Raw genomic sequence first — 13761 nt, forward strand, 5'->3', positions numbered from 1 at the left:
GTGACGGACTGCATCACATTTTCATCCAATATCTCCTGGTACTGAAGAGAATTAATGGTACCTTGCACACGCTGAAGCTTCCCTGTACCTGTAGAAGCAAAACAGCCCCAAAGCATGATTGACCCCCCACCATGCTTCACAGTAGGCAAGGTGTTATTTTCTTCATAGGCCTTGTTATTCCTCCTCCAAACATAGCGTTGATCCATGGGCCCAAACAGTTCTAATTTTGTTTCATCAGTCCACAGAACACTATCCCAAAACTTTTGTGGTTTGTTCACATGACTTTTGGCATACTGCAGTCGACTCTTCTTATTCTTTGGAGACAGCAAGGGGGTGCGCCTGGGAGTTCTGGCATGGAGGCCTTCATTACGCAGTGTGCGCCTTATTGTCTGAGCTGAAACTTCAGTACCCACATCTGGCAAATCTTTTTTCAGTTCCTCAGCAGTCTCACAGGGACTTTTCTCCACTTTGCGCTTCAGGTAGCGCACAGCAGTCGAAGTCAGCATCTTCTTTCTGCCACGACCAGGTAGCGTTTCAACAGTGCCCTTTGCCTTGAATTTGCGAATAATGCTTCCTATGGTGTCTCTTGGTATGTTTAACATCTTTGCAATCTTTTTATAGCCATTGCCCTTCCTGTGAAGAGAAATCACCTCCTCTCTTGTCTTCCTGGACTATTCTCTTGACTTCACCATGTTTGTAAACACACCAGTAAATGTCTAGAAGGAGCTGAGTATCACAGTCCTTTTAAATCTGCCTAATTGGTGCTTATTATGCTTGATTGCTGCTCCTTGACATCCACAGGTGTTTTCAATACCTGATCGAAAACACTTGAATGAACCTCTGTTCTTAAGAGTGGTAGTCTTTAAGGGGTTGAATAATTGTGTCAATGAAGAAATCACAAAAAAAACATTTAATACTGTATTACAAAAACAATTGATGTCATTTTAGTTGCATTTGGTTCTTTAAAAAGTCCTTGTAAGATTTCATTCTGAACACAATTACAAATGTACACTAAATTCCCTAAAACCCTTTACAGCATTGGGGTTTGAATAATTTTTAACACAACTGTATGTCCCTGTACAGTCTGTTACTATCCAATCAGCACTCCCAGTGTCTACTGTGTAGGTAGGAACACCCCCAACTGATATTACTCATTTGGATCTTCATTGCAGACTGCTGGCAATTCATTCAGAACTTCTAGCAGGATTAATAAAGGAATGGCACAACAACAACTATTGCAATTTATTTATTATTCTATTCAAATCACTAACCTTTGGCTATGACCTTTTTCTCAGGCTTTTCAAGCTTTTCTGGTTCTGCTTTTGCAACTATAAAAATAAAATAAATAAATAAATATATATATATATATATATATATATATATATATTCACACACACCATTGTAAATCATTGTGATTACAACGTAGAAAATAATAGATTCCATTTTTTGTACTCATTATTAATGCGGAAAAATAATCTGTGTTCTATTTTATGGCAATTCTCCATTATTTAAAAATAAAAACAAATCTACAACGTCAAGAATTGCACTTGGTGGGTTACTCCCATTAATAAGTAAAAAAATGTATTGATCCCCTAGGGGACATAGGGGTAAAACTTAGCATTTATTCCTATATCTAAAAGAATTAAGCACTAACATAAAGCATCGGCCTGGAGGGCCTCTAAACAGACTAACACGAAGACAGCCCAATAGGGCCAGGACATACAAAAACAAATAGGTAACACTGATGGAAAGCAAGCAAAAAAGGAACGTTCTCACCCATCAGGTGCTGTAGACGTTGGTGGTGGAATCACTTGAATGCGTACGGCCTCCCATGCAATGGATTTGCATATATGTGTTACCAGCAGAGATGATTCCAATCATAAAGACCTCAGCAAGGCAGGAAACGGGAGCAAAAGGTCCCTAGTCAGCCCTGGTGATGGGATGGGGGCTAATTCACCCTACCTACCTATACGAGGTACTTGCCCCACAAGGAGCGTCCCCGTCCGGATACCTTTCCCTAGACCGGGCGGAATCCCTAGTACACCCTATGGCGGTAGACTCCCTTAGGGCAAGTACCTCGTATAGGTAGGTAGGGTGAATTAGCCCCCATTCCATCACCAGGGCTGACTAGGGACCTTTTGCTCCCGTTTCCTGCCTTGCTGAGGTCTTTATGATTGGAATCATCTCTGCTGGTAACACATATATGCAAATCCATCGCATGGGAGGCCGTACGCATTTAAGTGATTCCACCACAAACGTCTACAGCACCTGATGGGTGAGAACGTTCCTTTTTTGCTTGCTTTCCATCAGTGTTACCTATTTGTTTTTGTATGTCCTGGCCCTATAGGCCGATGCTTTATGTTAGTGCTTAATTCTTTTAGATATAGGACTAAATGCTAAGTTTTACCCCTTTGTCCCCTAGGGGATCAGTACATTTATTATTTAAAAATACCCAATATTCAAGAGGTGCCTTGCCACCCCTGAGATATTACAAGAAGATATCAGTATATGGCTTCCCTATACTTTTTATTACAGGCCATATACTGCTTTTCTAGGGCAACAATTAGTAACATCTAATTATTAATATTGTCAATTTATTTCCGCTTATTTGTATGGTATATCTAATTTTCCCATCTTGACCTGATATGAAAACACAAGAGTATATGTGCAGACTTTTATTTGAAGTCAACATTATCACTATGCTATTGAACGTTAAGTGGGAAAATAGAAGAGTATGTAATGTAAACCCACATATGATTATATGTCTGATATCAATGTTGTAAGTCTGGTGAGGATGCTGTATGGACCATCTTATGCATGCCTTAAAATTGTCCTTTGTTAACATGGCTCTGATCATCCAACAAACGAGCAGCACCAGAAAGTCTCCATTTGTGGGCAGCATATCACCTCGTATAAACAGGGTATGTGCTAATAACTACAGCCAGGTCCATAAATATTGGGACATCGACACAATTCTAACATTTTTGGCTCTATACACCACTACAATTTATTTGAAATGAAATGAACAAGATGTGCTTTAACTGAAGACTGTGAGCTTTAATTTGAGGGTATTTACATCCAAATCAGGTGAACGGTGTAGGAATTACAACAGTTTGCATATGTGCCTCCCACTTGTTAAGGGACCAAAAGTCATGGGACATAATAATAATCATAAATCAAACATTCACTTTTTAATACTTGGTTGCAAATCCTTTGCAGTCAATTACAGCCTGAAGTCTGGAACGCATTTTCCCTTCAGTTTTTTCTTCAGCAGGTGAAATGCATGCTCAATCAGATTCAGGTCAGGTGATTGACTTGGCCATTGTATAACATTCTACTTCTTTCCCTTAAAAAAACTCTTTGGTTGCTTTTGGAGTATGCTTTGGGTCATTGTCCATCTGCACTGTGATGCATCGTCTAATGAGTTCTGAAGCATTTGGCTGAATATGAACAGATGATATTGCTCAAAACATTACAGAATTCATCCTGCTGCTTGTGTCAGCAGTCACATCATCAATAAATACAAGAGAACCAGTTCCATTGGCAGCAATAAATGCCCATGCCATGACACTACCACCAACATGCTTCACTGATGAGGTGGTATGCTTAGGATCATGAGCAGTTCCTTTCCTTCTCCATACTCTTGTCTTCCCATCACTCTGGTACAAGTTGATCTTGGTCTCATCTGTCCATAGGATGTTGTTCCAGAACTGTGAAGATTTTTTAGATGTCGTTTGGCAAACTTTAATCTGGCCTTCCTGTTTTTGAGGCTCACCAATGGTTGACATCTTGTGGTCAACCTTTTGTATTCACTCTGGTGAAGTCTTCTCTTGATTGTTGACTTTGACACACATACACCTACCTCCTGGAGAGTGTTCTTGATCTGGCCAACTGTTGTGAAGGGTGTTTTCTTCACCAGGGAAAGAATTCTTTGGTCATCCAGCACAGTTGTTTTCCGTGGTCTTTTGGTGTTGCTGAGCTCACCGGTGCATTCCTTCTTTTTAACAATGTTCCTTACAGTTGTTTTGGCCACGCCTAATGTTTTTGCTATCTCTCTGATGGGTTTGTTTTGTTTTTTCCGCCTAATGATGGCTTGCTTCACTGATAGTGACAGCTCTTTGGATCTCATCTTGAGAGTTGACAGCAACAGATTCCAAATGCAAATAGCACACTTGAAATGAACTCTGGACCTTTTATCTGCTCATTGTAATTGGGATAATGAGGGAATAACACACACCTGGCCATATAAAAGCTGAGAAGCCAATTGTCTCATTACTTTTGGTCTCTTAACAAGTGGGATGCACATATGCAAACTGTTTTAATTCCTACACCGTTCACCTAATTTGGACGTAAATACTCTCAAATTAAAGCTGACAGTCTGCAGTTAAAGCACATCTTGTTAGTTTCATTTCAAATCCATTGTGGTGGTGTATACAGCCAAAAATGATAGAATTGTGTTGATTTCCCAATATTTATGGACCTGAGATATACATGAATCATATTAACTGTTATCTCCCTTTCACCTTGCATTCGGTGGTGGTGGTGAAAGCCCTTTAAATGAATGACAATCAACCTGTATATCATCAATTGTCACTCTTTATTGGACAGGCATCGGGCTGTGTAAGAGAACCCTAAGTATATTTTACTGATATTAAGGTCACACAGCTTTAGTAAAGGGATTTTCCAGGACTTCCGCAGGATAGGTGATTGATAAAGGATCATTGGAGGGTTGACACCTGCTAGCAGGAGCCCCAACCAATGGAACTAACACAGTGTATGGAGCTTTGTAGTGGCTGTGCAAGGTTAATGCAGCTGTGAAAGTGAAAGGAAGCTGAGTTTCAATTACTCAGAATAGCCACTACACTGCGTGCAGAATTATTAGGCAAATGATTATTTTGACCACATCATCCTCTTTATGCATGTCGTCTTACTCCAAGCTGCATAGGCTCGAAAGCCTACTACCAATTAAGCATATTAGGTGATGTGCATCTCTGTAATGAGAAGGGGTGTGGTCTAATGACATCAACACCCTATATAAGGTGTGCATAATTATTAGGCAACTTCCTTTCCTTTGGCAAAATGGCTCAAAAGAAGGACTTGACAGGCTCAGAAAAGTCAAAAATAGTGAGATATCTTGCAGAGGGATGCACTCTTAAAATTGCAAAGCTTCTGAAGCGTGATCATCGAACAATCAAGCGTTTCATTCAAAATAGTCAACAGGGTCGCAAGAAGCGTGTGGAAAAGCCAAGGCGCAAAATAACTGCCCATGAACTGAGAAAAGTCAAGCGTGCAGCTGCCAAGATGCCACTTGCCACCAGTTTGGCCATATTTCAGAGCTGCAACATCACTGGAGTGCCCAAAAGCACAAGGTGTGCAATATTCAGAGACATGGCCAAGGTAAGAAAGGCTGAAAGACGACCACCACTGAACAAGACACACAAGCTGAAACGTCAAGACTGGGCCAAGAAATATCTCAAGACTGATTTTTCTAAGGTTTTATGGACTGATGAAATGAGAGTGAGTCTTGATGGGCCAGATGGATGGGCCCGTGGCTGGATTGGTAAAGGGCAGAGAGCTCCAGTCCGACTCAGACGCCAGCAAGGTGGAGGTGGAGTACTGGTTTGGGCTGGTATCATCAAAGATGAGCTTGTGGGGCCTTTTCGGGTTGAGGATGGAGTCAAGCTCAACTCCCAGTCCTACTGACAGTTTCTGGAAGACACCTTCTTCAAGCAGTGGTACAGGAAGAAGTCTGCATCCTTCAAGAAAAACATGATTTTCATGCAGGACAATGCTCCATCACACGCGTCCAAGTACTCCACAGCGTGGCTGGCAAGAAAGGGTATAAAAAAAGAAAATCTAATGACATGGCCTCCTTGTTCACCTGATCTGAACCCCATTGAGAACCTGTAGTCCATCATCAAATGTGAGATTTACAAGGAGGGAAAACAGTACACCTCTCTGAACAGTGTCTGGGAGGCTGTGGTTGCTGCTGCAGGCAATGTTGATGGTGAACAGATCAAAACACTGACAGAATCCATGGATGGCAGGCTTTTGAGTGTCTTTGCAAAGAAAGGTGGCTATATTGGTCACTGATTTGTTTTTGTTTTGTTTTTGAATGTCAGAAATGTATATTTGTGAATGTTGAGATGTTATATTGGTTTCACTGGTAAAAATAAATAATTGAAATAGGTATATATTTGTTTTTTGTTAAGTTGCCTAATAATTATGCACAGTAATAGTCACCTGCACAGATATCCCCCTAAAATAGCTAAAACTAAAAACAAACTAAAAACTACTTCCAAAAATATTCAGCTTTGATATTAATGAGTTTTTTGGGTTCATTGAGAACATGGTTGTTGTTCAATAATAAAATTAATCCTCAAATATACAACTTGCCTAATAATTCTGCACTCCCTGTATACGGTGTATGAAGCTGTTTACTTCTGGCTCTGTAAATTTTTCTTAGTTCAGGTGGCTACATCTCCTGCTAGTAGCTGATCAGTGGGGGTGCTGAGTGTCAACTCGACACCAATCTGAAATTTGATGACTACCCTAAAAATAGGTCCTCAATATTTAAATAGTTATCTTTTTTTTTTATTCAATGTGAATAGAAAATGTGTGTGTGAGGGGGGTAGGATCAAGAGGACCATGCTAAATAACGTAATGTACAACTTTTTCAAAAGGCAGATTCATACCAAATTCTACCACCCACCCACTTTGTATTTCTTTAATGACAAAGAGAATGACTGCTGTTTATAATGTTGCTTGATAACCATTGGTAGGAGAGTTTTTGTGAGTTTTTTCCTTTTGTTCCTTCTCTTTACAAATTGCTTTAATAAAAGGCTCAGGCATATTAATTGCATTTTTTTTTTCATAGAAAATCTATCTCTTAGAAATTCAGAGTCTTATATGATAAACATTCATCTCTGCACGAGGTAAACAGTTGGTTCTTTCTTTCTTGGTTGTTTCTGTATGGCAGAACTTTTTTGACAGAATCCATCACCACTTGATTTAATGGAATATTCTAAATGTCATAGAGATATATGTGAAATCTTCTGTGAAATCTGCATCTGTCACTCGAGTGTCCTTTCAGTTAGTGAAGAACTACTGTTATTATACATAGAGGAAAATATATGACTGCAACTTTGCCCAGCTACACATGTCCTTCCTTGCCTTTCCTCTTGCACAAAGATGAATACATTTTTCAAAACAAATCAAATTTTTCAAGAATTTTCCCCCAAAAAATCCCAAACTTTTGTGATTTATCCTATAACAATTTCTTTAGATGGTTGCTACCATCAGAAGATATCTGCCACCAAAATAAGATATTTTTGGATAATTTTTTATTTAAAAAATCTGACAGTTGAGTGTTTTTAAACCAGCAGTTTTTTTTTTTACCACCAACTACCAACCATTCACCTATAGCCATATTGTCACTTTTACTTTACTAATGCTGTATTGGAGTTAAATAGCTTAAAAGAAGTTGGATACAGCCCTAAGAGACCACAGAGTGTCATACACAACTTTTCAGGGCAATTGGGGAGTTTTTGATCCTGGTCAAACTTATTCAGAATTAATCAAATCTGAAGATCGAATTAGACCCAAAGCTAATTTTGGCAAATTTGCTTATCTGTACTCTGTAATAGATGTACAGCTATCCAGTAAATTTTTACAAATTTTACAAAGCTAACTATGTTCGTCTGTCATATTTGCATCTTACCTCTTCAAAAGATTGTCTCAAGTCTATGTGTTACATAAGGGCATATAGACACCATGGAGGAGATCCTTCACTTGGGCTTCTCTTCTATTAGCCAGAGCCCAAATCCACTATTATTATCCACAAGACACCATATGTGCCTGGATACTAACTACCTAAAATAAATATTAGTCCATATGCCTACCTATCACTTTTTTTGTTGTCTAAATTTCAGTTTTTAAAATTACAAACCTTTCACAGAGACTTTCTTCTCAGCCTTGGCCTTTTCTTTAGAGTCCTCCTTTGTAGATTCTGAAAGAATGAGTACAAAATACAGCATAGTAAAGTTTAAATATGGCACAGACAGTAGTAATAACATTAATTGTTTAGAAGCACAGGGTCTGTAAAATTCTTTCCAATCTTGGTAGCAGAATTAATTTTCTAATATAACAATTGTGCAGGGCAAAGGCATTTTATAGAGATCTGGTGATGTACCGTGCTCTCCATGGGGAAAGCTAGGCAGAGGCTTCCGCCTAGCAGAAATCCCAGTGATGTCATTGGCACTAATGGGTAGGCTTTAGCGCTGCCCTAGCCTTTAAAACAGATAGGGCAGCGTTAAAGCCTGCCCATCAGAGCCGGTGATGTCACCACAAACACTGCTAGGCGGTGTGCCCTGTGGTGCTGCAGATTGTTATGACACGCTATCGTTAGATATCTACAGTCACAGTGATGAGGCCAGCGCCCCGCCAAATTGGTTTCCAGGCATGTGATAGTCGTGACGCTTGTCACAAGGATCTTGTGTGAAGTAAAAGTATATAAAGCTCTCAGGAGCACTTTTAGCTTTGTGAGGGTGATCCTTGTTAGCTTTAAAGTGAATTGTAATCCTGCTATCAGTAAATTACCTGACTGTGACAGGAGGGGGTTAATTGACTTTTTAAATCAAAATAAAAAAAGTAATAAATAATGAATAGGTAAAAAAATAAATATATATATAAAAGTTATAGCTCTATTTATGTCACGGTCATATTGTTGTTTGACCATGACTCGGTGTCATGCCCCGCCCCGACTATGTGCGGAGGTCGGCCAGAATAGCAGCACGAGTTTAGTGTTTTGTTTTGGAGCCGTGCTGGATCCGCCTCTCATCGGGTGCACTGGGTGGGGTCATTAGTTTAACCACCTCAGCCCCCTTAGCTTAAACACCCTTAATGACCAGGCCACTTTTTACACTTCTGACCTACACTACTTTAACCGTTTATAGCTCGGTCATGCAACTTACCACCCAAATAAATTTTACCTCCTTTTCTTCTCACTAATAGAGCTTTCATTTGGTGGTATTTCATTGCTGCTAACATTTTTACTTTTTTTGTTATTATTCGAAATTTAACGATTTTTTTGCAAAAAAATGACATTTTTCACTTTCAGTTGTAAAATTTTGCAAAAAAACCAACATCCATATATAAATTTTTCTCAAAATTTATTGTTCTACATGTCTTTGATAAAAAAAAAAATGTTTGGGTAAAAAAAAAAATGGTTTGGGTAAAAGTTATAGCGTTTACAAACTACGGTACAAAATGTGAATTTCCGCTTTTTGAAGCAGCTCTGACTTTCTGAGCACCTGTCATGTTTCCTGAGGTTCTACAATGGCCAGACAGTACAAACACCCCACAAATGACCCCATTTCAGAAAGTAGACACCCTAAGGTATTCGCTGATGGGCATAGTGAGTTCATAGAACTTTTAATTTTTTGTCACAAGTTAGCGGAAAATTATGATTTTTTTTTTTCTTACAAAGTCTCATATTCCACTAACTTGTGACAAAAAATAAAAACTTCTATGAACTCACTATGCCCATCAGCGAATACCTTGGGGTGTCTTCTTTCCAAAATGGGGTCACTTGTGGGGTAGCTATACTGCCCTGGCATTCTATGAGCCCTAATGTGTGGTAAGTAGTTTGAAATCAAAATCTGTAAAAAAAATGGCCGGTGAAATCCGAAAGGTGTTCTTTGGAATGTGGGCCCCTTTGCCCACCTAGGCTGCAAAAAAGTGTCACACATGTGGTATCTCCGTACTCAGGAGAAGTTGGGCAATGTGTTTTGGGGTGTCATTTTACATATATCCATGCTGGGTGAGAGAAATATCTTGGCAAAAGACAACTTTTCCCATTTTATTATAAAAAGTTGGCATTTGACCAAGATATTTATCTCACCCAGCATGGGTATATGTAAAATGACACCCCAAAACACATTGCCCAACTTCTCCTGAGTACGGAGATACCACATGTGTGACACTTTTTTGCAGCCTAGGTGGGCAAAGGGGCCAACATTCCAAAGAGCACCTTTCGGATTTCACCGGCCATTTTTTACAGATTTTGATTTCAAACTACTTACCACACATTTGGGCTCCTAGAATGCCAGGGCAGTATAACTACCCCACAAGTGACCCCACTTTGGAAAGAAGACACCCCAAGGTATTCCGTGAGGGGCATGGCGAGTTCCTAGAATTTTATATTTTTTGTCACAAGTTAGCGGAAAATGATGATTTTTTTTTTCTTACAAAGTCTCATATTCCACTAACTTGTGACAAAAAATAAAAACTTCCATGAACTCACTATGCCCATCAGCGAATACCTTGGGGTGTATTCTTTCAAAAATGGGGTCACTTGTGGGGTAGTTATACTGCCCTGGGATTCTAGGGCCCTAATGTGTGGTAAGTAGTTTGAAATCAAAATCTGTAAAAAATGGCCGGTGAAATCCGAAAGGTGCTCTTTGGAATGTGGGCCCCTTTGCCCACCTAGGCTGCAAAAAAGTGTCACACATCTGGTATCCCCGTACTCAGGAGAAGTTGGGCAATGTGTTTTGGGGTGTCATTTTACATATACCCATGCTGAGTGAGATAAATATCTCGGTCAAATACCAACTTTGTATAAAAAAAATGGGAAAAGTTGTCTTTTGCCAAGATATTTCTCTCACCCAGCATGGTTATATGTAAAAAGACACCCCAAAACACATTGCCCAACTTCTCCTGAGTACGGGGATACCAGATGTGTGACACTTTTTTGCAGCCTAGGTGGGCAAAGGGACCCACATTCCAAAGAGCACGTTTCGGATTTCACCGGCCATTTTTTAACAGATTTTGATTTCAAACCACTTCTCACGCATTCGGCCCCTAAAATGCCAGGGCAGTATAACTACCCCACAAGTGACCCCATTTTGGAAAGAAGACACCCCAAGGTATTTCGTGATGGGCATAGTGAGTTCATGGAAGTTTTTATTTTTTGTCACAAGTTAGTGGAATATGAGACTTTGTAAGAAAAAAAAAAAAAATCATCAGTTTCCGCTAACTTGTGACAAAAAATATAAAATTCTAGGAACTCACCATGCCCCTCACGGAATACCTTGGGGTGTCTTCTTTCCAAAATGGGGTCACTTGTGGGGTAGTTATACTGCCCTGGCATTCTAGGGGCCCTAATGTGTGGTAAGTAGGTAAATGACCTGTGAAATCCGAAAGGTGCTCTTTGGAATGTGGGCCCCTTTGCCCACCTAGGCTGCAAAAAAGTGTCACACATGTGGTATCGCCGTATTCAGGAGAAGTTGGGCAATGTGTTTTGGGGTGTCTTTTTACATATACTCATGCTGGGTGAGAGAAATATCTCGGCAAAAGACAACTTTTCCCATTTTTTATACAAAGTTGGCATTTGACCAAGATATTTATCTCACCCAGCATGGGTATATGTAAAATGACACCCCAAAACACATTCCCCAACTTCTCCTGAGTACGGCGATACCAGATGTGTGACACTTTTTTGCAGCCTAGATGCGCAAAGGGGCCCACATTCCTTTTATGAGGGCATTTTTAGACATTTGGATCCCAGACTTCTTCTCACGCTTTAGGGCCCCTAGAATGCCAGGGCAGTATAAATACCCCACATGTGACCCCATTTTGGAAATAAGACACCCCAAGGTATTCAATGAGGGGCATGGCGAGTTCATAGAAATTTTTTTTTTTTTGGCACAAGTTACCGGAAATTGATATTTTTTTTTTTTTTTCTCACAAAGTCTCCCTTTCCGCTAACTTGGGACAAAAATTTCAATCTTTCATGGACTCAATATGCCCCTCACGGAATACCTTGGGGTGTCTTCTTTCCGAAATGGGGTCACATGTGGGGTATTTATACTGCCCTGGCATTCTAGGGGCCCTAAAGCGTGAGAAGAAGTCTGGAATATAAATGTCTAAAAATTTTTACGCATTTGGATTCCGTGAGGGGTATGGTGAGTTCATGTAAAATTTTATTTTTTTACACAATTTAGTGGAATTTGAGACTTTGTAAGAAAAAAAAAAATAATTTCCGCTAACTTGGGCCAATAAAAATGTCTGAATGGAGCCTTACAGGGGAGTGATCAATGACAGGGGGGTGATCAGGGAGTCTATATGGGGTGATCACCCCCCTGTAAGGCTCCATTCAGACGCCTGTATGTGTTTTGCGGATCCGATCCATGTATCCGTGGATCCGTAACAAACATACGGACATCTGAATGGAGCCTTACAGGGGGGTGATCAATGACAGGGGGTTGATTAATGACAGGGGGGTGATCAGGGAGTCTATATTGGGTGATCAGGGGTGATCAGGGGTTCATAAGGGGTTAATAAGTGACAGGGGGGGTGTAGTGTAGTGTAGTGGTGTTTGGTGCTACTTTACTGAGCTACCTGTGTCCTCTGGTTGTTGATCTAAACAAAAGGGACCACCAGAGGACCAGGTAGCAGGTATATTAGAAGCTGTTATCAAAACAGCGTCTAATATACCTGTTAGGGGTTAAAAAAATTGATCGCCGCTGGCAGGCTGGAGATCCACTCGCTTACTTTCCGATCCTGTGAACGCGCGCGCCTGTGTGCGGGCGTTCACAGGAAATCTTGCGTCTCGCGAGATGACGCGTAGATGCGTGACTCTGCGCAGGGCTGCCGCCTCCGGAACGCGATCCTGCGTTAGGCGGTCCGGAGGCGGTTAAATAGCACTCCAGCCCAGTGCTCTGAGCGGATTATAGGAATCACTTTGGTCTTGGAAGCTAAGAAGGAAGGTTGTCTGTTCCAGCTCAGAAAGATAAGTGTGGTTTTAAGTTTGATTGTTTTGTGTCATCTCTCCTATCCAGGTTCTATGTGAGCAGGCTGCTCCTATTTCCCCTCTTCACCATCTTAGGGAATTTAGGGTGTTTCAGCCCAGGCACGGGGACACATCATACCTACCACCAAGGTCTGCATGTGGGCTGAGCAGTGCAGGGAGAGAGGTCAGGGATTAGCAAGGAGGTGACCCTTACCCTGCCTCTCGCCTAGAGCCTGGTTGGTGGTTTATCTGTTAGTCTGAGTGCACGTCCGCCGTGACACGCGGTTGCCGTCCAGACTGGTTGCCGGTGGCAACGTGTTGTCAGTTTGCACGTGCATTTCCCCTTTAAGCTGTCTCTCCCTGCGGTTTGGTGAGCTAGGGGTTAATCCTCTAGCTAGTGAGGATTTAGGTGTGTCCTGGGTGTGGCCACTAGCTTGACTTTATCTGTGGCTTCCTGGCTGGGGGCAGTGGTACTCCAGCCTTGTTTTGTGATGGAGCTCTGCTCCTTTCCTTGGTGAACTTGCCCAGTTTTTGAGGGGCACCTTGTTGGATATAGATTGTCTTCCTTTTGTATGCTCCTTATACCCTACCTCACTTATTGTATGTTAGGTGTGGGTTTATGTTCAGGGTGTGTTGTACGTCTTGGTTGTTTGTCCCTGCATGTATGTTAGATGTTTTCCCTGTGTGTTGTTTGCTCCGGAAGGGGGTTGGTTTCCCGGAGGGGTGACCCACTAGCCTTTATGCAGCTCTGCCTGGTGCTGCCATGCACCTTGCGGCATGGGAGTCCTGGCGGAGTCTGGTGTGCTGGATACCTGTGTGAGTTGTTGGTATGGCGTTCTGTTTGGTGTTAGGGCTCCTGTACGTATGCACGGGTTCCAGTCGTGGAGACTTCGGCAGGTAAGTGTGTTGTCTTGTTTTCTTACCTGCCGATCCTCTTGCTGTATATGGTCTCTCATTTTCCCTGCTACTAG

At 41.2% G+C, this 13761-nt stretch overlaps 1 protein-coding gene across 1 annotated transcript in view; it reads right to left on the bottom strand.

The window, feature by feature from the left end:
* Positions 1-13761, bottom strand: part of LOC120999212 (titin homolog) — a 946165-nt gene that overhangs the window by 931645 nt on the left and 759 nt on the right. The window contains exon 3 of the mRNA XM_040430085.1: positions 7949-8008. Within this exon, the coding sequence (XP_040286019.1) occupies positions 7949-8008 (60 nt within the window). The remainder of the gene's footprint in view (positions 1-7948; positions 8009-13761) is intronic.

The sequence above is a fragment of the Bufo bufo genome, chromosome 4, assembly GCF_905171765.1.
Source record: "Bufo bufo chromosome 4, aBufBuf1.1, whole genome shotgun sequence".
Taxonomy (NCBI): Eukaryota; Metazoa; Chordata; class Amphibia; order Anura; family Bufonidae; genus Bufo; species Bufo bufo.